The sequence below is a fragment of the Mucor velutinosus genome (assembly GCF_035048745.1).
Source record: "Mucor velutinosus strain NIH1002 chromosome Unknown tig00001544, whole genome shotgun sequence".
In the NCBI taxonomy this organism is placed as follows: domain Eukaryota; kingdom Fungi; phylum Mucoromycota; class Mucoromycetes; order Mucorales; family Mucoraceae; genus Mucor; species Mucor velutinosus.
This window is the reverse complement of record NW_027041908.1, coordinates 1,619,037-1,646,766: the sequence shown is the minus strand read 5'-3', so window position 1 is coordinate 1,646,766 and position 27,730 is coordinate 1,619,037. Positions and strand designations below refer to the sequence as shown.

Genomic DNA, 27,730 nt, shown 5'->3' with positions numbered 1-27,730 from the left:
CATTTTATCCGGTGCACTTCGAGTGGGGCATTGTACCATATACACGGAGATACTCCAGAATGGGATCCATTTACTGAAGGAAAAATACAACGTCAATGTGTTGGTCTCATCGGTTGATTTCCGTATGAACGCATGTATTCCGTTCCAGTATTGGAGTGTCTAGTTGCGTACAAATACCTTGCCAATACATTGCATGTAAGCGAGGTAATTTATTCCATTGCGACGCGTTTTACAAAGGAGCAACGCATGAATGTAACACAATAGATGCGTTTGATTGCCCAGGATAGTATGACCCCTTCCTTTTTCGATTTGATCCATCATAGCTGTTAATGACGCTTTCAAAAGAGACGATAATGATGGTCTAACTGACTAATAAAATCATCGAGTAGACCAAAAAGTGCGATCCTGTCAATTTATATATCTTTGAATCGTTTTCCCGAAAACGATTCAAAGGTAAAAGAACTTGCAATTGCGGAAACTTGATTAGCAAGCCATGTGTAATGCGTATGTAAACTCCCAGCTGCTGTCAGCGATTGGCTTAATACATTGATTAAAGTAAAACATCAAGAGTAAGACATGTCTCCAAGATAGTATAAATTTCTTATAAATACCACCGTCAAAACAGCAAAAATATGTACATTGTACCTGTCAGCAGAAAAGCCATCCTTCGACACAATGCCAAAGCTGAAATTTATTTCAAACAAAAATACATGTTTGCACCACCCATAGATGCTGATCCGCGAAGTTTGCCACCAAGAGTCAAGACTGGAATAGTGGCATGTGTGGCTCTTGTAGCTTGTACAGCAGGATTTGCCTCTACCATCTACTTTCCAGGCACATACATAAATGAAGCACTAAATTTTCAATGAATCAAACATCGAAGCATATTCAATAGGACTCCCATATGTTACTGAGGAATTGCACGCTCAGCCTAGGCCACCACACTGACAGCTGCCTTGTGTGTCTTGTTCCTGGGAATTGCTCCTGTCATATGGGCATCTATATCTGAGCATTATCAAGTACGCCGATCTTTGTTTTTGATTGCCATGGTAATCTTCACAGTGACGTCCATCGGTGCAGCATTTGTACATAATATATGGGCTTTGGTAGTTGTTCGCTGCATTCAATCCATCGGTGTCGCCTGTGGTCAATCTCTTGGTACTGGCTACATTGCTGATTTATATCCTGTGGAAGAGCGCGGTACAGCTTTTGGAAAGTATATGTTTAGTGCGATCTTGGGACCTGTATCTGGACCTATTGTTAGGGGCTTTTTGATCATGAGTCCATTGGGATGGAGAGCTACCTTTTGGTTCTGCTCTGCATTGGGCATATTCATCTTTTTGATTACGCTCTTCTTTACACCAGAGACGTTTCGAGTCGATGCTAAATTCGATATTGAATTGCTTGTAATCAGCAACGAATGCATTGATTCTGGTGCGTCTGCCAAAGGCACGCTCAATTCCAGCGATATGTCCATTGCAACTACTGTCACCCAAGGGAAATCTACTATTGCAGCCAACAAGGGTCAAACCAAAAAGAGATTCAATCCCTTCACAGCCTTTCTCTTACTACGACATCTGTTCATTCTTCTGGCATCAGTTGTAGCTGCCCTCTTCTTTGTCGCCATGCTTGCAACAGAGGCTATTCTTCCAGACGCATTTAAGCAAGTCTATGGTCTCTCGTCGTGGCAAACTGGTTCATGCTGTCTGGGTGCTGGCATTGGCAATTTATCTGGTGCAGTTGTGGGTAGTCGTGTGTCGGATCGTCTCTTGATCAGGTCTCGCCGTCTTCGTAGGGGGGTGCTCACAGAGTAGAAGACAGATTGACCGCCAATGCCTGGATCACAGGTTTCATCTTTAGTCCTCTAGGCAATTTGCTCTTTGGCTGGGTGGTAGAACACAGACTGAGCCTCTGGGGTGCTATCATTGCCTTTGGTATTCAATGTTTTGGCACTGTTCAGGTGGTTACCGTTGTCACTGCGTACCTGGTTGATGCATTGCCTGGAAGAGGCGCATCTGCTACTGCTGCTGCTACATTCGTTCGATATGGTATATCTTGTATCCTATCTTTGATATACACCCCCCCCCATGATTGCAGCCCTTGGTGCTGGCTGGACTTGTACTCTATTCGCTTGTCTCTCCTGGTTGGGCATGTTGATTGCATTGATCCTAAAGCTTTGGTGGTGATGGTATTAGAGCTTGGAGTGGCTTTTAGTTATCATATCACATGTACATTATCCATTATTGATTCGTTTATATCATGGTATTATAGACTACTACCTACTCATCTATACAATCTTACATTTACTCTTCATCATCTCTTAATAAAAACCACTGTCTGAGCTAGTTGCACCTCAAATACACCTTCATCCAACCCAATCACTCCCATTGCATCGATGAAATACGTCACTGCTTTATACAGTAGTTTAAAACCATCGCGATTCTTGGTGCAAGCGAAAAATCTTTTTCTTCTACATTAAACTATTATAACACAATGGGAAAAAAGAGAAAGTCGAAGCCTATGAGGCCATGGTGCTGGTATTGTGAGAAGGATTTTGAAGACGACAAAGTTCTAGTGACACATCAAAGAGTAAAGTTTTGAATTGAATTGAGCACCATCTTCAGCTGTTCTCACCTGTATAACCTATAGGCTAAACATTTCAAATGTGAAGAGTGTAATAAGAAGCTAAGTAAGTGCCCATTAAGCAATTCAAGTTTGAAAACAAAGGCTAACTGTGAGCGTCAGCTACTGCCGGAGGTATGGTTGTGCATTCTCATCAAGTCCATAAAATCGACATCTACAAGTAATGTCAGCTATCCAGTTTCACATCACAGCATGTATTAACAAACTCGCTTTAGAGTTCCTAACGCTTTACCTGGACGAGACAAGCTGGATATCGAGATTTTTGGCATGGAAGGCATCCCTGAAGAAGATATGATTGCTCACGAAGCTAGAATATCAGGAAATCACGGCAACAAAAAGTCAAAAGCAAGCGGTTCAGGACATTATGGCGAGTTAACATTAGAGCAGATCCAAGCACAAATGGCAGCACATAAAGCCGCCGCCGCCGCCGCGGCTGCTGCTGTCTCATCAGCTGAAACGACACCAACAAACACGGCTTCACCTGTCATTACAGCTCCTGCCGTCATCCAACAGCCTCCACAATTACAACAGCAGCCACCACCACAACAGTATTACAATTACAACGCTTATTACGGACAGCCTGCTGCGGGTGGCTATGGCCAATATTACCCTCCTCCTCCAAATGGGTATAATGCACCGCCTTTGCCAGGTGGACCAGTGCCACCACAAAACTATGGATATGCAGCTCCTCCTCCAAATGCTGGGTAAGTATCACATGAGGAAATATATGTATGGAAAAAGGCACTCATATCAATGTATAGATATCCTGGTCAATGGGGCTATCAAGGATATCCTCCTGGTCCACCGGGGCCAATGCCTCCTGTTCCTCCTCCTCATCCTATGGGTGCTGGTGCGCCTCCTATGCCAATGCCAACAGCTACATCAGTACCGCCTCCAGTTAATACAGACTACGTTCCAGCTGCTGCCACTGCACCACCTCAACCAGCTGCTGTAGCTCCAGTGCCTGCAACTACACCTCCTCAACAACCTTTCTCTGCAGCTCAGTCACCACCACAGCCTCACATCTCTGAGAACCCAATGACACCGCCTTTAGCTGCTCCTACAAGCACAACATCAGCCATTACACCCAGTGGTAAAAAGAAGCCGTCAAAGGTAGTTTTAATCTACAACAATAATGAGATATCACCAGTAAGTTTGCTAGAATGGAAAGAGAAAGGGAGAGCGAGCGAGAGAGAAAACATATACAAGAGTCTAATTCATGAATACTGAACTATTATGTTTTTGCAGGAGGAACAACGTGCTCGGTTAGAAAAGCATCAGGTTTTTTAAACGAAATCTGGTAAGATATAAAACAAAAAAGTTCAAATGTTGACACGAAATAGTATCCACCTACTCGAATAAAAATCTGATTTCTGCTACTAACAGAGTTGTAGTTTTATTAAACTATCATTTTGGAAGCCATTATATCTATCTATGTAAGCAATGCATGTTGGATATTGTGTTTTATGATCATTTTAGACAGATAACTGCTCTTCAACCAGTGAACAATGTGTATATGTATGTTTGTATATGTGCATGTAAGTGTTGAATTGTTGTGTATTTAAATGGGACTCAGGGATATGAATGTGTATCGTGTACGGGTATATTTGGAGTTACATGTATCAATATAGAAGCATCAAATCAAATAAAATGATATTTGTTCTATCAAATATGACATGGATTGCCATTTCGCACTGTGAATTGACTCGAGTGGAAAGATGTTTTACGTCCTAGAAAGTATCATGCATTTGGCCATGTTGCATATATGCAGTTGCCTGCTCCAGATTGGACAGATTTCGACCAAAATTGACTTGATTTTTTTTTTTTTTTTGCCTGATTCGACTAATAAACTGTGCTAATTATCTCATGCACCCTTAACCATCCTTGGAGTACTTTTCAAGGCGCATTCAATAGTGCTAATTATAATAGATGTTTTGAACACACTTACTGAGCAATTTTTGAAAATACGAAATGAGGCTTTTGGCAAAAATGCTAAAAATTTATATATGAAGGCTTCACAAATGAAGTTTCAGGGGTTGCTTTGGGTCGATATTCATAGTTTGAAGTCTTCATTTTGGAGGTCAAAAACGCGATCGTTTGATTTTCGAAGAAAACCATGAGGTACCCCTCATGGTTTTTGGTCGATTTTTGACAATCCCAAAAAAGTTGAGCAAAGGTGTCAGGAAGTAAATATTACACGAAAGCAATCATTCAGCACTATTCTGCCAGTCTAGAGCCGCTTTTATCGCAAGAAATCGCGGTACGAATGCACAATTATGCTTTATTTCGTTTGATTTAGAACGTTGAGAGGGAATGCAAGAGTGCTGTATAATCGCGTATCAATTGTCCTCATTGTTATAATTGCATAGCATCGTAAAGAGTGAGATCCATGGCTATTTTATATAGGGTTCTCGCATGACCTTAGAGTAAATTGTTGATGTGTATTAGTAGGTTATAAGATCATCCAGATTAGGCTGGAATTGTACATACTGAACTGCACTTTTAAGATCGTGCTTCTGATTTGCTTGTATACAGCAAAACTTTTTTTAAGGCAAGTAATTGACAATCAACGTTCAACAGTGAACTAGATAGGGTATATTTCTTTATTCAACCCAATTTATTATAGTTGCAAATGACAATTTTAGTATATGATAACCTTGAGCAACACTGAAATAACGCTTAGACCATTTAAAGTTGATCTCTCCCGGCTTTTCTTCATCATGAACGTATGCCCTGATGGAAGAACAGGGCTGCTAAATCTTGTATGTTATGAGAATCAGATCTACCGTGCAAAGGAATGAATATGTTTGCTGTATGACATTGCACGAAAAGGCATGACTCACTGCTACGTGATTATTTGAAACATTTCATCAAAGAGAATTGCAAAGCAAGCACAAACTTATACTTAATCTGACAAATGTATGTGTGTGGGTACATCGCAAAGCATGTAATTAGATAAACTTGGTAATGGGCGTATTTTGTTGCCATCACGAGACACTATACTTTGTATATAGTGATACTAAAGGATAAATCCATGTGCTATGCTGCTCGCACATGAACTTGTATCCAACTTGACACAGGCCTACGTTTCCAGACGAATAGGGAATCGTCTTAATTTTCCAAAAACATCTCGTGTTGTTTTGAATTGAATTGCGTCAACGAATCCTTGATTTCGTATTTTTTTTTTCGAGTCCATCTATATTGCAGCTTTGCTATATGAGCAACCATTATAGACAATTGATTGAGACTTTTCATTCAATTTAATGCAACCTTTCTACATGAGTTTACGATTGTTTTCCATTCGTTATGGTATAAATTACGGGATCTCAATGCAAAGGAAAAAAAACAGAAAATCAACATCTCTCTCCCCTCCCCTCCCCTTTCCACTCTCCTTTGCTTTCCTGTAGAACCTAATCTTATATTTACATTATAGACCTTTATAGTAATTAACGGGTCAATGACAGAACTAAAACTGCATTATCTAATGTGAATGCGCCTGGAGAGAAGGATCTCAAGCCAGGGTAATTAGCGGAATGAAGCAAAAAATAAGCTGAATGTCCGAATGCTTGTTTTTGCATGAAAGTTGTGATTTTGACGTGAGACCAAGAATAAACAAGTAATAAGCTGATGAGAATATTTTCATCTATTTACATTGCAAGTTTATATAATACAGCTTTTCATCGTCAAATGCAATGATATTTGACCATGCTGTCGAAATCAGTCTGCTCAGCTTTGAATGTCATGAAATTTGCATGAATTTGGATGGAAAATGAATCTCAAATTCAATGAATGCGGGCTCCTTTCTGATTAAATTATGGACGTATATGAATGTAAAACCACCACGATTGGGCGTTTTATGTACAAATAAATAAGACCTTGTATTTTCACACGCACACTGTAACAAAAAATACATGCGATCCATGGCGTTCAAACTGGTTTGACTCACACATCAGCCTTAGTGATGGTTGTCAAATGTATGTGGTGGATAGAATAGAGAAATAGAAAAAGACGGCCACACCGGGACAATTCGATCAACAACAGTGTACTAGAAAGAATCACCCGAGATTTATCAAATGTGGGTAACTCTAATTAAATGCAATGAAGGGTCCTCAGGCAAATGTACTTTTTTTTATGCCTCTCAAATCACAGCCAAAACCCCTTCATTTTGGGTCGACATCAATATGATGATTGCATTAGAAACTTGCCCAGATAGAGCAATACACAGTGGTGATGAACCAACAAAAGGCGGGGTGCTTTCATTCAGAAAGGGAGAAAAAACCATGTATGGGAAAAACGACCCATAGAAAACGGAACGTCATATTGGAGTTCATGCAGCTCCAAAGGTAAAGGATTTTTCCATTAAATCACACCACCACCATCATTAGAAAATCAAGTATAAATACAAGCGAATTTGGAGCACTCATCTTTTTTTCTTCATTCAATTATATACATATCTACAAATCGAATTACTTGAAACAGCATGGACTCTCAATATCCCGTAGAAGAAGACTTTGACAACGTCGTTGACTCTTACTCCGTTACCATCAATGGCTTTATTTTCTGTACTCGTCATGGTCTTGAAGTCTGCGACAAGTGCCCTACTGATAACCGATCCTCCAACAACATGGCTGTGGAAGACATGCTCCACGAGAGATTGACCGAAGAAGAATACAATACCAAATGGAAGGGTGATGAACGTGAGCCTTTCTCTATTGCACGTAAGTGGACCCGTGTCTCCAAGGACAAGCCTGGATGTATAGCTCACAAGAAGGTGGCATGCGATGAATGTTTTAACTGGGGTGAGCAACTGTATCGTGGGATCCATGGTGGTCGTAAGCCAAGAGTCTCTCGTCTCTCTCGCAAGAGTCGTGATCATACTGCTGAAGATCGTATCAATTAGATACATATACATATTATAACCCTCTTTTCTTCCTTGCTGCCTTTTGTAATTTTATATAAACCAACTCTCTTCTCCCTGCTCTTATTTTACTACACTAGCTTGAAATAAATACAATCTCTCTCTAACCTTTCAATGTGTATCTATTTGTGAGAAAATGTGCACTTTATTAATCAGATGATAATCTATCAAGTCTAGTTGCCATATGCTGCGCTAATTGAGTTTTTCCCATCGCCTCATATGCCTCCCCTAATTGCTTGTAAGCCGCCTTCAAGCGTGGTGTAATGGTATCTGTAGAAGCGGCATCATGCTTCAAGAGACGCTCCCAAATCTTGACTGATAGGTTCAAGTTTGATTCGCATGTAATGAACTGTTGCGTCTGGAAATAGGCATCAGCCAACTGCGCATACGCATCTGCTTGTACTTTCGAGAGCTCGTTAAGCTGCTGGTAATATCGCTGTTTGCTTTCTTCTGTGGCTGTTGGTGAGGGTCGCTCTAATCTCTGGTTAGCAACAATTTGAACGATTTTAGCCAAGTAAGGTATAGAGCCTTTCATGTCATTGTTCCCTTGCAACTGATTCACTATCTTGGTGAGCACCTGAAGTTCAACCAAATTGGATGGATTCACTGAATTCGATCGCAATGCTTGCGGTTGTGGTGGCATTTCTGCTTTGCATTGATTGTAATTTGGAAACAAGAAACATTATGAAAGAATTTTCCATGTGTAGCATCGTGACGAGTTGCTCGGGTGCTTAAAAAAGGGCGGAAGATCACCTATCTTTTGCTTCTTGCTCTTGTCAAAAGTTGATCAAAACGTCATACGGTAAGGCTTTAAACCAAGTCGATATATCAAGCAAATACTGAAATTGACTTGATAACTACCAGAGCCAGTTGGAGAGAAGTAGATTCCACGAGATTGGATTAACAGATTATGAGGAAAACTATTACAAAGCTTACAACATCTAAAGAAGAGTATCTTCCCATACTGAACGCGGTGAATGCCATGACAGGATTGGAAAGCTGCTTATGGAAAGCGATGAATTCTTGCGAAGCAATTACAGGAAAGTTAGATGCTATTTTGAAAAGGCAGCTCCCTCGGGACATGAAAAAGCTAGATGTGTACTGGGCCAGATGTACGAGCAAGGTCGTGGAGTGAGTGTGGATTATGCAATTGTAAAACGCTACTATTGGATGTAGGATACAAAGAGGCAGCAAGTGATATTGGAATGGCGTTTCTGAGAGCAACCCCAAGAGTACATTACGGCTTGTCTAGAGCTAAGACTACCACGAGCGACTCGAAGAGTGCTACGAGACAGACGCCGATGTTCACATAGCTCTAGGGGATTACTACAGACTAAAGAAATGTAAAAATTTACATTACTAAAGCATTTGAGCGTTACCACAAAACAATAGCGTTGAATGAAGGTTTGGGTTGTTGCTGGATCAGTCAAATGCATGAAGAAGTCTCACTGGTAAACCTGAGTAAAGCCGTGAAAAAGTGCCAACTCAAGCAAATACAGCAACACCAGAATCTAATGAGCAGCTTGCCAGGATTATTGAGATATCTGCAAAGCACAATGCAAAATTTACCAGCTTTCAAGTGAGATCCATGATGAACGAGCAATGTTTAACAAATCCTTCAAAACTCGCATTGCGCGACAACAACAGAGAAGTAAGAGGGCATATATTCAAGACAATGGCTGATTTGCCAAAGCAGTTGAAAGGGGCCGAATTTTCTTCTCCATTATCACCATTTCACATGCTTGAGCTATCTACTGCATTGTTACGGTCTAGTCAAACTCAAATTGCTGCTGCTCTCGATACAACAAGCAAAGCTTCATACAAGAACATCTTGTTTCTGACGCTTTGACAGAACCGAATATCAATTGAGAATAAGCAATCCACCACCACCCTCATCAATGGCAATAACAAGGATATTGCGAGAAAGTTTGAACAAGTGGAATATTCAATTGGCAGCCAGTATAAGCACGTTTGCCAGAGATTAGAGGTACTTGAAAAAGCATGAATAGAGAAGATCAAGACCATTGAAATACTGATGTCAAAATCAAACATGTTGTAAAGCCAGCAGCTAAAGACGTTGACGTGTTTAGTCGAGAAACGATAGGACCATGTGGTTCGCCACCTACTTTCCATTGGCTTCAAAAGCATATATTATTATTGCATTTGAGTTTGCAAACCTGCCTCACCAGCTGTCAAAAATTATTCTAACTCAGGCTTATAGTCTGCTCTAGATTGGACAAATTTCGATACTCTTCGACTCGATTGATCTGTTTTGCTAGATTCGACTATTTAAAATCTAATGATCAACCTATACTTGTCTAAGCTTTCTTGGAATGCTTTTCAAGGCGCATCCGATGGTATCAAGTAAAACGGATGTTTTGATTAAACTTATCGAGCAATTTTTGAAAAAATGAAACGAGGTTTTTGGCAAAAATGTCGAGTTTTTGCATATGAAGACCTCCCAAACAAAGTTTCATGAGTTGCTTTGGATCGAGAGAAGCATTTTGAATTAATACATGCCATAGTAAAAGTCTTCATTTTTGCTGTCAAAATCGTTATCGCTTGATTTTCGACGAAAACTACGATGTATCCCTCATGCTTTTTGGTTGATTTTCGATGAATTTTCGACGATCCCAAAAAAGTTGAGCAAAGGTGTCAGCAAGCAACCGCTAGATGAGAGCAACTGTTTGGTGCTTTTCTGGCGGACCAAAACGGCTTCTAACGCGAGAAATCATGGCCTAAATGTACTCACTCTTTGCTGTGTTAAGCGCATTCTTGACTAAACGGGTGATACCAGTATACCGTTGACCGATATATAGAGTATCAATGTGTATTCGGATGTGCAACATTGCATAAGAGTCAGATCCACAGATAGTATGAAGGGGTTTTAAGTAAGGGGTTAAAATAAAAGTAGCATCATTTTGATGGGATGAGCAAGGGCAATCGGCAGCGTGAGCCACTGTTGCACAGATTGGTTCTCATCAAAGCCAAGCGAAGGTAGAAAGCCATCCGAAGCGTAGACACACTCGTTCATGATAATAAAGCATCCCGATTATGAAACTACACTGCCCTTGAGCTGAAATGCTCGTTAGGTCCTTAACATATATCAAAATAATGAAAATAATCCATATATTGGCAAATATCACTTGATCCTACTCAAAAACATGCAAAACACAGCAAAATTGGGATACACAGATTGGCCATATGCGAACCTCAATGTACAAAGTGCAAAGTGTATCATTTATTTTTAATCGGCTACTACAGAGTACTTTCAGTGACACTAGTGGAAACAAACAATATTTATTCATGCAATTTACATTGGGAAGAGGTTGCGAGGAGTATAAGTTTCTTCCAAGTATTTGATATCCTCATCGCTCAATTTGACATTGAGTGCACCAATTATGTCATATAAATTCTTCTCACTGGAGACACCAACAATAGGACTAGTACAGTGCGGTTTTGTCAACATCCAAGCGAGCGAGATTTGCGCTTCAGAGTAGCCCAACTTTTTAGACAACTTGGCAACGCGATCGATAATCTCATCGTTCGTTTCATGACCCTTTCCAGAGTAGTTCTTCATGATGGGATCACTCTCTTTTCTAGATGACTTTCTCTCTAAACCACCAATCAACAAACCTCGGGCCAAAGGCGAATAAATGATGTTGGCAATGCCACTGTCAAGACAATATGGAATCATCTCCCTTTCTTCTTCACGGTACAACAAGTTGTAGCAGTTTTGCATGGATACAAACTGAGCCCAACCGTTCTTTTCAGCAATGCAATTTGCCTTTTGGAACTCCCAAGCATGGCACGAACTGCAACCAATGTATCTCACCTTGCCAGAGCGAACGAGATCATTCAATGCTTCCATTGTCTCTTCAATTGGTGTATTCTATTGAAAAAAAAAAGTGAGTATATATCTATAGCAATAAGCAGGTCCAGTTAGTTATACCTTATCGAAACGGTGAATTTGATAGAGATCAATGTAATCCAAACCAAGTCTCTTTAATGAAGCATCAACAGCATCAAAGATATGCTTGCGAGATAAACCATAGCAGTTGACGAATTCAGGTTTGTCTGCCAAGTTTTTACCAGCTAAGCCAAACGAAACATCGTCCTCATTAGCCAAGAAGAACACCTTGGTAGCCACAACGATACGGGAACGGGGCATGTTGAATTTCTTGATAGCTTTGCCCAAGATACGCTCACTCTCACCATTAGAGTAGACATTAGCAGTGTCAAAAAAGTTGATGCCAGCATCATAAGCTTTGCCAAGGAGCTCAAGAGATTCTTCTTCGTCCTTGACCCAGGATTGCCACTTGGAAGAGCCATAAGACATGCAACCGATAGTGAAACGCGAAACCTATTTCCTCAGCATGAATACTATTGTATTTGAGCAATGCTAATTAAATCCCTTACACGCATGCCAGTCTTGCCTAAGCGAACATATTGCATTTTAGGGAGGTTTTCAAGAGCCATGTTTGTGAGATGTTGGTTGATTGTAGGGAAAAAGGAAAATGAATCATGTTTTTATATGCTATATTTCTGAAGGAATCTGCATTTAGAACCCTCTTTGCGTAAGCCTATGTCTTAATTTGGGTATCCATGACTCTGATGTTGAAATGTTCGAAGTATAACGTCGGCTTACCCGAAACAACGATAGCTCCGTGGCATTGATCATCAGCCATTCAGCCGAGCTGTCAATCTAGTATGATACGATTTGAAATTCATGCGGAAGATTAATTGAGAGAAAAGGAAACTGGAGACGTAATATGGTTTCCAAAAATGAAAAGATCAAAGATTTTAGGTCAGAATTAAAACGCATAAAAGACTGAAAATAGTCTATTAAAACAGTTTCTCTCTGTCAAACCAACAGTAAAATGTCTTCTGAAACTGCTACCTCTACCGTCCCTCAAATGCAATATGTTCGTCTTGGAAATACAGGATTAAGAGTAAGTAAGATTGTAGTATAACGTGACAAGCTTGCCATTAAGTGTTTATCGTAGGTTTCTCGCCTCTGTCTCGGCTGCATGTCTTTTGGTTTATCCTCTTGGAGCCCTTGGGTCAAAGAAGAAAAAGAAGCAATTGAAGTGATCCGTGAGGCTGCAAAGCTTGGTGTCAACTTTTTCGATACAGCTGATACTTACTCCAATGGTGTTAGCGAGGAGATTCTTGGTAAGGCTATCAAGGGAATGGATAGATCTCGCATTGTCATTGCTACCAAGGTCTTTGGCCCTGTCTTTGATGATGTGAACCGTTCTGACCGCACTGGCATGAAGGAAGACCCTGCTATGGTAAATCGTATTGGCTTGTCTCGAAAGCACATCTTTGATGCTGTAGAAGCCTCGCTCAAGCGACTTGATGTTGATTACATTGATCTGTATCAAATTCATCGCTTGGATAGGGTATGTGTTGTATTGATTGCGTCTGTAAAGGTACTCTAGCTGATGCATTTGTGCAATAGAACACGCCTATGGAAGAGATTATGGAGGCATTGAATGATCTTGTGCGCTCTGGAAAGGTGCGCTACATTGGTGCTAGTAGCATGGATACTTGGGAGTTTCAAAAGCTAAACAGCATTGCCGAGAAGAACGGATGGGCTCAATTTGTGTCAATGCAGAACTTGTACAATCTACTGTACCGTGAAGAAGAACGAGAAATGGCGCCTTACTCTTTGGATGCAAAGATTGGCTGGATCCCTTGGTCTCCACTTGCTATGGGTGAGCTCACCGGCAAGAACAGGTCCACGACTCGTAGTGGCAGTCGATTTACCATGGGCATGTTCAAAGCAACCAACGATGAAGTAGCCAACAGCCTCATCATTGATCGCGTTCAAGAAATTGCTCAAAAGTACAACGTTACCAGTGCTCAGATTGCCTTAGCCTGGGAGTACACAAAGCCCTACGTTTCCTCTCCTATAGTAGGTATCTCTCGTATTGAACAGTTAAAGGATTTGATCCGCTCATTGGATGTCAAGCTCACTGAAGAAGATGTCAAATATCTTGAAGAGCCCTACAATCCCAAGAAGAAGCTCGATTACTAATTTTTTTTTAGTTCAATAAAGAGTATTTTTCATTAAGCAAAGCAGCAGTTGGATGTTGGCTAAACACTGTTGAAGGACTCATTTAAATATCTCAATTATTGATATCAGATAGCTTTTGATATACTCGTTATCCGCAGCCGGCGTTTTGAGTACATCTCCACGCAGATAATAACCAAATACGGATGTCTCTGTAACACTAGCATTGGCTTCCAAATTCTTAGTTTGGACATGGATTACGCAAAAAGTTGCCAACTTTTCTGCATAATAGAGTGACGCCTGTCTGAGATGACAAACATATAAACGAATGTCGAGTCTCGAAATCTGACACTTCTCCACACTTTGTATTTATTGCAGCAATTATCATGTCCACTACTACCGAAGAAAAGAAGCTCCCCAAGATGGAATACGTTCGTTTTGGCAACACTGGCATGCGTGTAAGTCTCTTTCTCAAAATATGAATGCCGCATTCTCATCAACATCTCTTTGAATGTACAGGTCTCACGTTTTGCTCTCGGTTGCATGTCTTACGGCTCTTCCAAATGGCAGCCTTGGGTCAAGGATGAAGAGGAATCTCTGGAGATCATTGGTAAGGCATACGAAGCCGGCATCAACTTTTTCGATACTGCTGATGCGTACTCCAATGGCGAAAGTGAACGCGTGCTAGGAAAGGCCATCAAGAAATTCAATATGCCTCGTTCTCGTATTGTTGTGGCTACAAAGGTGTTCTTTACTGTTGCCAACGAAGTGGGCAATAATGTACTGGGAAGACAATTAGACGATGAGCCAGAATTTGTGAATTCATTTGGTCTATCTCGCAAGCACATTTTTGATGCTGTTGACGCTTCTCTGGAGCGCCTTGGTCTGGATTACATTGATTTGTACCAAATTCATCGTTTTGATCATGTAAGTACGCTGTTGTATCTGTAAGGTATGAGCTTGGCACTCAGTTTTATGTGGTGGTTTCTATAGCAAACTCCAATTGAGGAAACGATGGAAGCTTTGAACGATCTGGTCAGATCAGGCAAGGTGAGATACATTGGCTGTAGCTCTTGCTATGCTTGGGAATTCCAAAAGGCGAACCGTATCGCTGAGAAGAATGGATGGGCCAAATTCAGTAGCATGCAGAATTTGTACAATCTGATCTATCGTGAAGAAGAAAGAGAAATGCATCCTTATTGCGTGGATAGTGGGGTAGCTTTGATCCATTGGTCGCCTCTCGCTAGAGGTCTCTTGACTGGTAAAAATCGCAACTCAACTCGATTGGAATCTGACCACGCCATCAACTTGTTCTTTGCTAAAAAAGAGAGTGCCAATAACGATGAAATTATTGATCGCGTGGTGGAAGTTGCTGAGAGGTTGGGCCATTCTCCAGCTCAAATTTCCTTAGCATGGATGCTCTCTAAACCCCATTGTACAAGCCCTATTGTTGGTGTTGGCAAGTTGGAGAATCTGTATGATGTGATTGGATCATTGGCTGTTAAACTGTCTGACCAAGACATCAAGTATCTGGAAGAGCCTTATATCCCTCGCAATCTTATTTTTATGTCAAAATAAACTGTAGATGCACAATCGCATTGAATAAGTAGCTAAAAGACACCATTGTAATCAGATTCAATACTTTACCAATCTTATGGAAATTACCAGATTGTTGTTTGCTCGCTTTGACCACAGTCAACTTGGAGAAATTTGATCACCCGGTTACTTTCACCAACACACATTTGAAACTGATTATCTAAACCACTCGGTGATACATGATGTATCGATACAGAGATACCTACATTACTTGTCATCAAATTAGAACACATCTCATCCTCACACAAAACGTCCAATTCCTAAAAAAAAAAAAAAAGCATTGGTAAAGGCTTTGCTGAAATTTAGCAGCAACTGGTGATATGGTGCTCTCAAACTCTTCAATCAACAGCTGGATAGTTTATCTGATCTGGCTCTTTTATTATTTTCAGTTTACAGAGCCTCATGCCTCCATTTCTCAATGCCAATTTCAAATTGTGACATTGCAGGCACTAACTGCCAACACCCATCTCCCCCAGAAGTTTCATATCCATATCAGTTTCCTTTATTGAACGATCCAATCCTTGATTTTTTCTACATCTTGGTTCTCAACCGAACATGATTCAAATTCAATATCATTATCCACATGATCAAACTTGAAATCCTCCCCTTCATATCCCAAGAATGCCTCTTGTTCGTCACTTTCTTGCTGTTCAACACGGGCTGTGCGAGTGCCACGCAAACGATTGCTATTAGGGAATGAGATAGACTATACCACTCCATACACTTTCAAAGTACTTACAGTTCAGTCTCCAATAACAGTTTTATCTTCTCGATAGGTAAAGCGGTGATCATGTCAGCTTTGTTGCAGGCAATTAAGATGGGTGTGCGCTGCTTCTGGACAATGGGCTTGGCCAATATATCATACAGATATTCCGCTACAGGTCGAATCTCTCTACTGACTTTGGTGCTGTCAATCACGAAAATAATAGAGCGTGTTACAGGTAAAAAATCTGCGTATCGGTAACGAACACGATCGTGGCCTGGCATATCCACTAGCTCGTACATCTATTGTATGTCGTATCAGGCTTTTCACGTTCTAAACCTTTGCAATGGTCCACCCTTACCTTGTTGTTGATTGTGATTTGTCCCTCATTCTCCTTCATAGATGACACTGTGGGTCGATTTTTTCCATTTTTCAACTGTATGTTGGCATCAGCATCGATTCTACTACTGTGAATAACCAAGAAAATGACTTACTAATATGTACATGGCTGTTTTGCCAGCATCGCTGATGCCTAGTAATAAAACTGTGTTCTTGCCTTGTTTCTTTGCGAATAGAGAGAGACCAATGACTACACTCAATATGAATACCCACTCCATCCAGATGCATCCCTATATTTGACTATAATACCTGTAACGACTAGTAAAATTGTAACTGCAATGGCGGCTTTTATAAGTAGTGAATTATCCATGATATCGAGAAAGTGTTCTATTAAAGAGAAAAGAAAGGCTTTCCAGTAGGTTTGTGGCTCTGCTCTTTTCAAGATGTTTGCCGTAGTTTAAAATTATGCTTGGTTCTGTGAGACATTGCAAAGAGACCTATAGAGTCACTGCTTACACAATGCAATGTTAACCATACACGAATGCCTGGACCTTGTTACGCACTTTACAGCTGCTATCGGTACCATATATGTTTTATTGGCAAGGGATCTGCTCGGGCAAGCAACGTTTCAAAATGAAGCTAGCTGATATCCAGGAGCAGATGGAATCACTATTAGATGATAGGTACAATAACGTTGTAAGACGGATTAAAGAGGCGTCTTAACAGACTATAGTCTACAACCAGAAAGTACATATTCTACACCACCACTTGCAGCTACACATATTTGCCTAATGCTGCGAAACAGTTCTCAATTTAAGTCTACAGCGGCTCTGTTTGGCTGCTTTAATCAGTTCAATCACTCTCAGTCTTCATTGATCAACAAATTTATGAATAACTGTAATGATCCATGTCTGTATCAATAAAAGAGTTTCAGTACAAGTAGATACTTTACTTAAAATATCTTTTGCTACTTAAATATATGAAATTCTCTGCGTAATTTGGGAACATTTGAGCTATTTTTTTTTTAAAAAAAAACGTTTTGCAACAACTCGTCTATCAATCTATAACTTCTTGTAATCACTGTAAATAACAGGTTCCTATATGTAGCCCATTGCTCACAACTGTCTTATTTTGAAAACACCATATTTCTTACCAATAACCCATCCAATCTAAAATTTAAACACACCATCGCTTTTCTCGCTACAGATTGCTATAGTAGGAACATGCTGCTTTCAATACTGTAGTATCAATATTTCAAAACTCCATTTTGGATGGCCCAAATCTCAAAACCAGAAATACTTTCGCGCATCCAGAATCTTTGATATGAGGTAGAAGCTGACAAAACTTGAAATTGGCACCACATGTTGGAAATCAATGATAAAGATACATGCTTGGCGAAACATTTGGCACTGGGAGGAGTTAATACCGAGCATACTATTGTATTTATATATAAAAAATCTCTTAACATAATAAATTCATCAACTATCCGTCTCGTAAAGCTCTGCAATCGATGCCAGATCAAATTATTGCATCTTCTCTTACTTTTGAATAAAGAAGAACTTAAATTATATCTATTTAGATACTCTTTAATTACAAACATAAACTCATTATAATGGCAGATTAATAGGATATTAACTAGTTAGAGTCCTTCGGTCCCTGAACCTTTGAGCCAATCAGATTGCTTGAAAACTCCGCTGACCTAAGAAAAATTTTGCGAGGGTTTCCCCCTGTTTTGATGTGAGGCAAAATTTTAAGCGCCGCTATAATAGCAATATAGCCGCTGCTATCATCAAATCTCCCTCAGGTGCTAGAGCATGCCTTACTTACACTACCTAGCTTTAGATTCTGGCGTTGAGACCCTCAATCATCACTAAAGTAAGTAGTGATAACCAAGTGGAGGCAGCCTATCTACCTCCTAGCCTCGGATAAGTTCTTGTTGAGATTCAGGGATAGGCACATCCACACAACGTAAAAAAGGTATGCTTCAAAGAAACATAAAAATAATAATAAGAAAAGAGCATACTACTACTATAGAAGTATAGTAGTACGTAGGCAAAAAACGGATACTCACACAAAGTGAGCACTCAAAGAAAAGTATAACAAATACAACATCAGAGACGTTCAGAACAGCTCGTTGTTGTTGCAACAAAATCCATACATGATGAGCAACATGCATGGTAATAGTCGGATGTAAAACAACACAAACAACAAAAGAAGAAAAACGCAACAAAGTAAACATCATGAATGCATTATCATGAGAAAGGAGGCAATGATACAAACGTTCAAAGAAGTTTTATATCATTGCGACCAGAAGAAAGAAGATACTTACCACTTACCACTGCCGTAGATAGACCAGAGGATACGCAATCACCAGATATACCGTAGACCAGAGAATGAACATGCACCAAAGAGAGTTGACCAGGAAAGACCATATTAGCAGCAGCAGAAACACCAGCATCATAGACAAACCAGAGAACGAACGAGGCTAGTAGAGACCAGACAAAGGTTAAAGAGGTAACCGCCAGGGATACAGACCAAAGAAGCAACCGCCGGATATGATCAATCAAAGACGCAGACAGCGGAGATAGAAGAGAAGTCATGGCGGCAGTACTCACGTCAAACAGGCGAATAAATTATCAGAACCTAATGTACAAATTCGATTAGTGCTTGTTCTATAACTTTCTGTGCTAGTCATCGAATGGTACCTACTATATTTCACTTTGAAGAATCAGTATCAAGTATGTTTCACAGTGAAAGACCGTGTTATCAGAAGCTAGGGTGTTGTATTTAATCAAAAGGGTTCCAAAACCACCATGATTTGATACTAAATGCGTTTTGCAAAAAGGGAGAAAAACGAGGGTATGGAAAAATGAGAAGGCGCGCTGTCCGACGTCACAGCCAGTAGATTTTACCACAGCTCTCCTCAGCGACAGCCGTAATTGCGGCACTCAAATTTGGATTTGTGCAGTGGTCATTTTAATGATTAAGCTTGACTTGATCTGACATCTTTCGAACGTTTTTGCAGAACTTGACTATAGAAACTTTTATTGTTGAATCCAACTTTCTAATGCGTTTATAGAGAGCTAAACAAGGCGCATCGAGTGGTGCTAGTTACATACAGCTTTCAGATCGAAAATAATGAGTAATTTGCAAAAATATGAAAACAGGTTTTCTGTGATTATGTCAAATTCTAGCATATATAAGTCTCAAAGAAAGAGTTTCTAATGTTGCTTTCCATCTTTACGATCAGTTTGATCTGATATGTATCATAGAAAAAGTCTTTGTTTTAAGGTGAAAAACGCGATCGTTTGATTTTCAAAATTTTTCCCTTGCTAATACTCATGGAAAAACGATGATTTTTATGAATTTGCGATGATCCAAATTTTTTTTAGATAAAGCATCAGTAAGTAAAGCGTGGACAAGGAGAGAAGTTTGGCCCTATTCCGAGCGTCCACAACGCTTTGTAACATGAGTTATCCGTGCTTCTAATTGGCTAAATTTGAGGAGAATTTGGCCTAAAGGTAAAGTGTAATAGGCTGTTTTGTCAAAGAAGTAAGTACGTTACAGTTCTGTCTGATTTCTTTGAAATTTTGCATTGTACGGAACTCAATTTCTAAGTGATAGATGCTTTTATTCTAATTTTGAGCCTCAGATCTTTCTTTTTGAAATGCGCGAATACAGTAAATTTTGGACTTGGACATCAATGATATGTTGCAGATTTGAACCTAATAACTTGCTCAGATTGAACGAGACGCTTATCAGGCTAGCACGACCTTTTTGATGGTTGTTCACAACAGAGGTGCCATCTCTAGCCGAAAAGCTTGACTTAACGTCTATCCACGATGTTGTGCTAGAAGGGCTACAACTGTCTATAGAGATTAAAATATTCTTGATGGGTAGATAGGTCTGTGTTGTGCAAGAACATGAACAAGCTATGATAATTGAAGTGCATCTCAGCTATCTAAATACTGAGGTTCACCAGATGTGGTAAGCGTTGTACAAGATAAATTGCTACTTTGGCATTCAGAGCTTAGTATAAATAGAATAACTCTTGTCTTCATCAATAAATCTTTAGTCTTTGTGTCTGATCTTATTCAAATAAGTCTTTTCTTGTTTTTATAATATTAAACATTTTTTATAAGCTACAAATAATAATCCTTTTATTCTTTGTGCTTAACACACGATGTTAAACACTCATATTTAAAGAGAAACGGCTGAAACCGGGCAGCCTGACTCGGTTCAGCATAATGGGGAGAGCTAACAACGATATTTTGTTTCCAAGTCGAGTGGATAGACATTCATGATACCTACAAGTTCCGTAATACAAGTATCGACACCAATAGATTTTATTTGTAGTTAATATTATGTTTTGTTCATATGTTATTTTATGGGAGACATATCGCGGAGTGGTGGACCTCGAGCAACGGAATAAACATCTAATCTAAATTATTATGTGGCGGTAGGTAACAGTCTATTGATTATACAAGCTGTCCTGGTGGGGAAGCGCTCGATTGAGGCAGATGAGACGAGGTGTGGAATACATCCACTATGATCTGCATTCCGACAGTTCGTCCAGTTACCAGATTTAGATATAAACTATATGTACACTGGATTAGATGTACGATATCGATTTATACTGTAAGAAGATATGAACTTCAGATACGCTAGTACTATAAGATTCATACTATATAAGATATAGGCTATAGATGGCACCACGGACATGGATGGCGCTATAGACTTATACTTGTATTCCGACATTGACTACGGATGTTTACCATATCTGGATAGGCACCAAGATTAATGCAATATGAGCTTGTTGCTTCAGATGTGCACGTTATGATCCACGCTATAAGACACATGCTTATATCCGTGATACTAGCTACAGATACTTTATGTACTACAGACTTGTGCAATATATGAGACATGCCATATATCCAGATACATGCTAAAGATGTATGCTCAGCGATATACACTCAGATATATATATATACTATTGATATAGACTAAGAAGACTGTACCTATTGGATACATGCTACTAGATCGATATTAATTATCCTTATAGAAAGGATAGATCAGGGTACTTCGGATGAGAGTCTAATTATTCATCCAGACAGAGCTAAATCATGATTAGCTTGCTGGAGTTGTCTTTTAGCATGATTAGACATTAGTTGATCTGAGTTGACTTATTTGTCAATCTAATTAATAGAACTTTTATCCATTGTTATAGTATATAAGAAGGATCATCTACCTGGCCAGTAGAGAGACTTCAGTTTACTTTACACCTGTCAGTTTGATAATAAAACATACCTTTATCAAGTTGACTTTACTGTTATTCTTTTTATTCTTTTTTTTCCGTGAATTTTAGTCTATCAAGCCTCAAATTCCACAATACCAGCCAAGTTATCAACTGAAATGGCTTGTTGGTATACAAGCATGGTTGCTGAACAAGGCCGTTTAACTTGGTCCGAATTCCGTACAGCAGTTATCAACAAGTATGGTCGATCAAGCATTGATATGAGAGATGCGGCAAGAGAGCATTTGGAGCGACTAGTGCATCAACAAGGAGAGGCTTTCAATCAATTTGTGGACAAATTCCAACAATTGCGCAATCAGGCTGAAATCCAGGATGAGGATTGTATCGTTCGTTATTTGATCAAGGCCCTTCCAGAAGAGTTGGCGAACTACACCAAGTATTCTCTCAATACCAATTCTAATGAGGAGATCACCGTGGATTTGGTGGTCAACAAGATAACAGCTATCTACAACGCTCTGTTTAAGGACAAGTGGGAAAGAGAACGTGAAAAAGCAACTCCAGTAACATCCTCCGCCTCAGTTTTGAATAACAATAGTGCTAGCAAGTGTTTAGGATATAGATCATCTCTGAGAGGCAAATGTATTAGGCGTCGTATATTACATAAGAGGATCTGAGAATGAGCTGAGATGCATAGTAGAAGTGAGAGGTCTTTATTCAAGCAGCACGAAGGAACATGAGTGGTGCCATCAAATGGCTAATCTATATCCTGGTTCCTGGAGAGTGGTAGCCTATGGCCTTTCGTCCCTGGAAGTGGGTTTCAATTCCGGCAAATGTTCTTCCGTCAAAGCTATTAGGAAGAACATTCTATCCTGGATTATCTTTGTTGTTTATCCTTGACTGGTGGTTCATGAGTTCTTATGCAGCACATCCTCGTTAACTGGTTCAAGGCTTATACAATTATCCCGCATTCAAGATCAAGGTCATATTGCTGCGGCACTGTCAAATAACTATAAATACCTTTGATATCTACACCAGTTTTGATCCCTATTCAATCTTGGAATAACATAATAAATATATTCAGCTCTAATTGTATTTACTCTGTCTATATTTCGTTATTCTAAACACCAAGGTCACCAGTCACTCACCCAAACGATGCATGATGTATCATCCGAATGCCCACAATCATCGCACCAAGGATTGCAAAGCATCTGACAGCATGAAAAAACGAATCGATGAGGCACAAAGGAAGTTTGGTGAGGTCAACACTCGTATTTGTCACGATTGCAAGGAGTCAGGATGGACTCCAGCGCACAGGGCCGTGTGCAAGATGAAGAATAATCAACCAAGATTTCGAAGTAAGGTCGTCAAGAAGACGATCGTCCCTGTGCCCAATCAGCAGACTGATTACAACTCTGATGACAATATGGATACGGATACGGAATTCGACGAGCAGAATATGACCTTCGCAGCCATGAGCATTAAAGATTGTGAGTATCAATACATGAATGAACCACCTCGCAATTTACTAAACAAAAACTCTATTATTTTGCCAATTACTTTAGAGAGCAACGACATCAAGGTTCGAACCTACTTTCTTTTGGACACAGGTTCCCCATTTAGTTGTCTCTCCCCCCAAGTTAGCCAAAATATTAGAAGTGAAAATAAATAAAGACATTAAAGGCATCATTAAAGCTTGTAAAAAGGACACTGTTATTGATAGAATTGGTTCTACAGAAGAAGACATTAAGATTACATATAATTCTCGCCAATGTTACTCTAAATTTGAGATTTTTGATATCTTTAGTGACATTGATGTGGTAATTGGTATGGATTTGATCATGCAAATTGGCATTACAATCTCCAACATGGCGATGGATTGGGATGATGATAATAACCCTGAGATTCCTACAATTTATCCAGATCCCTACACTCCTAATGATTCTCCTTATGGTACAGAGGCAGAGAGAGCTCAGTTCATGAAAGAAATTGAACCGTACATTGAGGCCAACAAAAACATTGATCCTAAGGCATATTGCAATATACCAGGTAGTACCCTAGAGTTGCATAAATTGAAAGATCATGAAAACAAAATGTATAAACCTCAATGGCCCCTGGAAGAAAAGTTTCTACCAACTATTGAGGAACAAATGGCTATATGGATTAGGAATGGTGTCATTCAACCAGCACCACCTGGAACGCCATACAACTCACCTATATTCTGTGTACGTAAAAAGACTAGCACTGGTGAGTATGCTCCTGGTGTTTATAGAGTAGTTGTGGATTGCAGAGCTGTCAATGCTGCATTAGATCCAGACAAATCCGATCGATTCCCACTACCTTTGATTAGCACATTACATAGAAAGATGTCAGAACACGCTATATTTTCGGTGTTGAATCTTTCACAATGTTTCCATAGTTTTAGGCTAGCAAGCGCTTCTCGCAAATATGTTTCATTTATCGATCCAACAACTGGCCTGCAATGGAGCTTCAGGAACTGCCCCCATGGGATTATTACCAATTAGCTCATTTGTACAAAGGTATCTGACTAATTTGTTCTCTGATCTAAGCTCTGTCACCACCAATTTTATAGACGATATCACGGTGCACACGGTGTACACAGAAGCAGACATGGAAACACATTTAAAATACGTCAAAATAGTTATGGATTGGTTAAAAAAGGCTAATCTCAAGATAAATCACGCAAAGACTCATTTTGCTCAGCGTAGCATTAATATATTAGGCTTTTGCCTACCCGAGAAGAGGTTGGCCTTTGATTCTCGTAAAGTAAACAATATTTTAGATCGGGATCCAAAGGTCGCTAACAGTAAAGAACTTCAATCTCGGTTAGGATTGGTAAATTACTTTAGTAGCAATCTACCTCGTTTGTCTACTTTAACCGCACCATTGGATGCCATTAAAAATACTCCAGATATTGACAAGGTATGGACAGAGGATCATACAACTGCCATGACCAACATTCAACAATTGCTTGTTAGTAGTCGTATCATTCCAGCACCTAATTTAGCCTATCCATTTTGCCTTGTCACTAATGCTAGTGCATATGGCATTGGTACCTGTTTATATCAAGTTATCAAAAAGCGTATTTACTATAATGGCTTCATCGCCCGTAAACTATCTGCCAGTGAGCAACGCTATGGGTCATCCAAGCGTGAGTTTTTGGCAGTGGTTTATGCTTTCAATAAGTTTCGCCAATGGTTACGGGGTGAAAAGTTTCATTTATTCTTGGATAATCGTGGTCTATTGTACCTACATTCTTAAGAGAAACTTACTCGTATGATTGAGAACTTTTATGATACAATTTTTGAATTTCACTTTGATATCACATACTGTATGGGTATGGACAATATTCTAGCAGATCGACTTTCTCGCATCTTTGTACCTGGTACAAAGAAGCTGGAGGGGTGTGGTTCTCTCGCTAGAAGAGCTACTGTTATTAAACGGATATTAGATCCAATCGAGTCTACAAATGATAAAGACCTTCATAAAGCTAAGAAGCAAAAGAAGGGTATTAAAGCAAATGACATTATTTTACAGCCTTTCAATCCGAGTACTCAGGGTACCAAAATCAATGATACTGAGAATAATGCTAATAAGGAAAATACAAACAGTAACACAGTAAGCAGTGCACTCACAGAAACTGCAAATTCTGACAGCAAGGACAATAAAGAATTGTGCATTTATGCATCACATTTGGACATTTATGAAGTACCTAAAAGTGAAGAACAAAAGCAAGAACTATTAGAAAAATCTCACCTTTTAGGACACTATGGAATCACTGCTATGGAGCAGGTTATACATGAAGATTACCAAGTGCATTGGAAAGGGCTCAGAAAAGATATTGAACAATATGTCAAGAACTGTAGCAAATGCAGGATATTTAACATAGGAAGACATGTATATCATCCACCAAAGAATCATACTGCGGATTCTGTTGGAGATCATTGGGTTTTTGACCTAGACACATTTGATGTTACTACTCCTAGAGGTAACAACTTTATCTTGATAGCAATGGATCTATTCTCAAGATTCATTGTATTAGGGGCGTTTCCAAACAAAACTGCAACAACAGTTGCTAAAGAAATTGTCTCTAATTTTAGTCTTTTTGGTTACCCAAAAATCCTTTCTCATGATAAAGGTAAGGAGTTCAGTTCTCAATTACTAGAGAGCATTGCTGCCAATGCAAAGATAGAGCAAAGGCTTTCACTTCCATGGTGCCTGTTAGGCAACAGCGCTTGTGAAGCCGCGGTCAAGAGCTCAAAGACCATCGTCATTAACATGCTGGATGGATGTGCCGAAAATTGGGATTTGTATCTTGATGGCACAGACTATAGCTTAAATTTACATAAATCAAGGCTACACGGCATGAAACCATTTGTTGTCATGTTTGCCACGCTTCCTAATGAATTAAAAGACTATTCTGATGTTGAAATGAGCCTTCCAGAGCAAACATTAAATGCCAAGGCCTTGAAAGACAAGATCAAGAGAATTGACAAAATTCTTGTACCTGCAATCAAGGAGCAGATTGTCGAATCACAGAAAGCTGACAATGCTTATTTTATGAAGCGACACAAAATTCTAAAGAACCCATTCCCCATAGGAGCTTCTGTCATGATTAAGAATGTAGAAAGTAAGAACAGTAAAACTGACCCTAAATACGAGGGCGTGTTCTATATTCATGGTTATACAAAGAATGGCAGTTACATTCTAAAAGATGAAACCGATACATTCTTATCAAGAGATGTTCCTACATCTCACATTAAATTGATGATCGAGAATTCACCTCCTCCAGAACCTGCTGATAAACGTTATGAAGTTGAGGCTATCCTCAAACATAAGGGTAAAGCGCCTAACTATCAATATCTCGTTACTTGGAAGGATTACGATTGTAGTTATGATTCATGGGAAACTCCAGAGTTGTTTGATTCAAGACAACCTATCAAACAGTACTGGGCGAGAGTAGGAGCACCTGAAAAGAGCTCTGGTAAAAGGCAAAGAGTACTATAATCAATCAACAAAAGATCGGTTGCAACGCGTGAAGAGAGATCTACAAAGAGACATGCGCGGTTGATTGTGAACAGACAACCATCATCTTTATAGATGTTTGTCAATAGATTCTGCCTTTTTCCCTTGTAAATTACATTGGTATTTTTTTCCAATTGGCATGTTTGGTTTTCAATGTATAAAGGTTTTTACTGGCGAATCAACGATTCCATCATGCAGCAACTTCATATGAAAGCATAGGGAACATACATTTTTTTTTCTTTTTTTTCTTTTCTTTTTTTTTCACGGTTTATCACTTACATCACAAGCACTAATCAAGAGGTGCTATCTTATGGTTTCGCTATCGACCTAGGGTCTCCAAGCTGGTGTGGGGTAGTGATGTATCATTTCTAAACCGGATCTCCAAATGCATAGAAACAAGCAGTTCAAGCACCGGTCACATCAGATCATAAACTTTGACATGAAACAGGATTCAGTTACGATCTATATTATGGCATGTTCAGGATAATAGATTGGATCTATTATCCTATCACCCAAATTAACCCATCTAATACCTTATCCTCACATCAAATCCCTCAATTCGAATAGTATATAAACCCTCTTATTTTCAATGTAATAAACGATATTCTTTACCTGATTAATTTCAAACTCTTTTTTTATAAATAATTTATTTCTGATAAATTAGCTACTACTTTAGCAAAGCGATATTTACGTTGTTGTTACAGCTACATTATTTATACTCAATCACCTTAATAAATTGCTACTTTCAAATTATTAACAAATATTAGATATGTCGTCGGTAAGTCTAAATAAAGTTGGACTAGATACTTTCAGTTATGCTGGATCTGAGCATGACTAAATGAGTTTGAGCGGATTTGACATCATGAATCTGTAATTTATATGGTGTATATAATGGGTCTGATTGTTTATAATCTCTATGACATTTGTTGATCTGCAAAATACATGGCCACTGGTACTATTAGATCCGGTAGTAGTCTACAATATGGTAACAATTGACTCTATTTTTTGTTTCTTGCTGTTCAAACCGTGCAATATTGATTAAGATTTATTTATTAAAAAAAATGCTACAATGAGAATTAGCCTTCATTAAATTTGGGGTATGGCAGAAGCAGCTTTATTAGCTCGATTGACAGATCGCCATCATAGCCATATCGGCTGTTGATATGGCACTACGACCCAGCAAGTGTTCTCGAGAACATAAATGTCTTTATGTAG

At 39.3% G+C, this 27,730-nt stretch overlaps 11 protein-coding genes across 11 annotated transcripts; 8 read left to right on the top strand and 3 right to left on the bottom strand.

Moving 5' to 3' along the window:
* Nucleotides 1-1,046: 1,046 nt before the first annotated feature.
* Nucleotides 1,047-2,186, top strand: ATC70_005845 (uncharacterized protein; the record flags this gene model as incomplete). Its single annotated transcript, XM_064825128.1, has 3 exons — nt 1,047-1,742; nt 1,796-2,048; nt 2,098-2,186. 3 exons carry the CDS (start codon nt 1,047-1,049, stop codon nt 2,184-2,186), a joined length of 1,038 nt encoding a protein of 345 aa, XP_064680505.1.
* Nucleotides 2,187-2,493: 307 nt separating this feature from the next.
* On the top strand, nt 2,494-3,933 carry ATC70_005844 (uncharacterized protein; the record flags this gene model as incomplete). Its single annotated transcript, XM_064825127.1, has 6 exons — nt 2,494-2,589; nt 2,650-2,689; nt 2,746-2,803; nt 2,859-3,347; nt 3,405-3,792; nt 3,892-3,933. 6 exons carry the CDS (start codon nt 2,494-2,496, stop codon nt 3,931-3,933), a joined length of 1,113 nt encoding a protein of 370 aa, XP_064680504.1.
* Nucleotides 3,934-7,123: 3,190 nt separating this feature from the next.
* On the top strand, nt 7,124-7,543 carry ATC70_005843 (uncharacterized protein; the record flags this gene model as incomplete). The annotated part of the gene is made up of 1 exon (XM_064825126.1): nt 7,124-7,543. One exon carries the CDS (start codon nt 7,124-7,126, stop codon nt 7,541-7,543), a length of 420 nt encoding a protein of 139 aa, XP_064680503.1.
* Nucleotides 7,544-7,709: 166 nt separating this feature from the next.
* ATC70_005842 (uncharacterized protein) lies at nt 7,710-8,204 on the bottom strand (the record flags this gene model as incomplete). The annotated part of the gene is made up of 1 exon (XM_064825125.1): nt 7,710-8,204. The coding sequence occupies one exon, from the start codon at nt 8,202-8,204 to the stop codon at nt 7,710-7,712; it is 495 nt and encodes a 164-aa protein (XP_064680502.1).
* A 2,670-nt stretch (nt 8,205-10,874) lies between these two features.
* ATC70_005841 (uncharacterized protein) lies at nt 10,875-12,040 on the bottom strand (the record flags this gene model as incomplete). The annotated part of the gene is made up of 3 exons (XM_064825124.1): nt 10,875-11,453; nt 11,514-11,924; nt 11,981-12,040. 3 exons carry the CDS (start codon nt 12,038-12,040, stop codon nt 10,875-10,877), a joined length of 1,050 nt encoding a protein of 349 aa, XP_064680501.1.
* A 401-nt stretch (nt 12,041-12,441) lies between these two features.
* On the top strand, nt 12,442-13,604 carry ATC70_005840 (uncharacterized protein; the record flags this gene model as incomplete). Its single annotated transcript, XM_064825123.1, has 3 exons — nt 12,442-12,513; nt 12,568-12,966; nt 13,026-13,604. 3 exons carry the CDS (start codon nt 12,442-12,444, stop codon nt 13,602-13,604), a joined length of 1,050 nt encoding a protein of 349 aa, XP_064680500.1.
* Nucleotides 13,605-13,966: 362 nt separating this feature from the next.
* Nucleotides 13,967-15,158, top strand: SNF4_2 (AMP-activated serine/threonine-protein kinase regulatory subunit; the record flags this gene model as incomplete). Its single annotated transcript, XM_064825122.1, has 3 exons — nt 13,967-14,038; nt 14,100-14,507; nt 14,574-15,158. 3 exons carry the CDS (start codon nt 13,967-13,969, stop codon nt 15,156-15,158), a joined length of 1,065 nt encoding a protein of 354 aa, XP_064680499.1.
* Nucleotides 15,159-15,678: 520 nt separating this feature from the next.
* ATC70_005838 (uncharacterized protein) lies at nt 15,679-16,588 on the bottom strand (the record flags this gene model as incomplete). The annotated part of the gene is made up of 5 exons (XM_064825121.1): nt 15,679-15,862; nt 15,916-16,181; nt 16,241-16,315; nt 16,374-16,468; nt 16,528-16,588. The coding sequence occupies 5 exons, from the start codon at nt 16,586-16,588 to the stop codon at nt 15,679-15,681; spliced, it is 681 nt and encodes a 226-aa protein (XP_064680498.1).
* A 5,063-nt stretch (nt 16,589-21,651) lies between these two features.
* Nucleotides 21,652-22,146, top strand: ATC70_005837 (uncharacterized protein; the record flags this gene model as incomplete). Its single annotated transcript, XM_064825120.1, has 1 exon — nt 21,652-22,146. One exon carries the CDS (start codon nt 21,652-21,654, stop codon nt 22,144-22,146), a length of 495 nt encoding a protein of 164 aa, XP_064680497.1.
* Nucleotides 22,147-22,799: 653 nt separating this feature from the next.
* On the top strand, nt 22,800-24,751 carry UTP22 (U3 snoRNP protein; the record flags this gene model as incomplete). Its single annotated transcript, XM_064825119.1, has 3 exons — nt 22,800-23,051; nt 23,110-23,837; nt 24,010-24,751. 3 exons carry the CDS (start codon nt 22,800-22,802, stop codon nt 24,749-24,751), a joined length of 1,722 nt encoding a protein of 573 aa, XP_064680496.1.
* Nucleotides 24,752-24,766: 15 nt separating this feature from the next.
* On the top strand, nt 24,767-26,497 carry NOP58 (Nucleolar protein 58; the record flags this gene model as incomplete). Its single annotated transcript, XM_064825118.1, has 1 exon — nt 24,767-26,497. The coding sequence occupies one exon, from the start codon at nt 24,767-24,769 to the stop codon at nt 26,495-26,497; it is 1,731 nt and encodes a 576-aa protein (XP_064680495.1).
* Between the last annotated feature and the right edge of the window lie 1,233 nt (nt 26,498-27,730).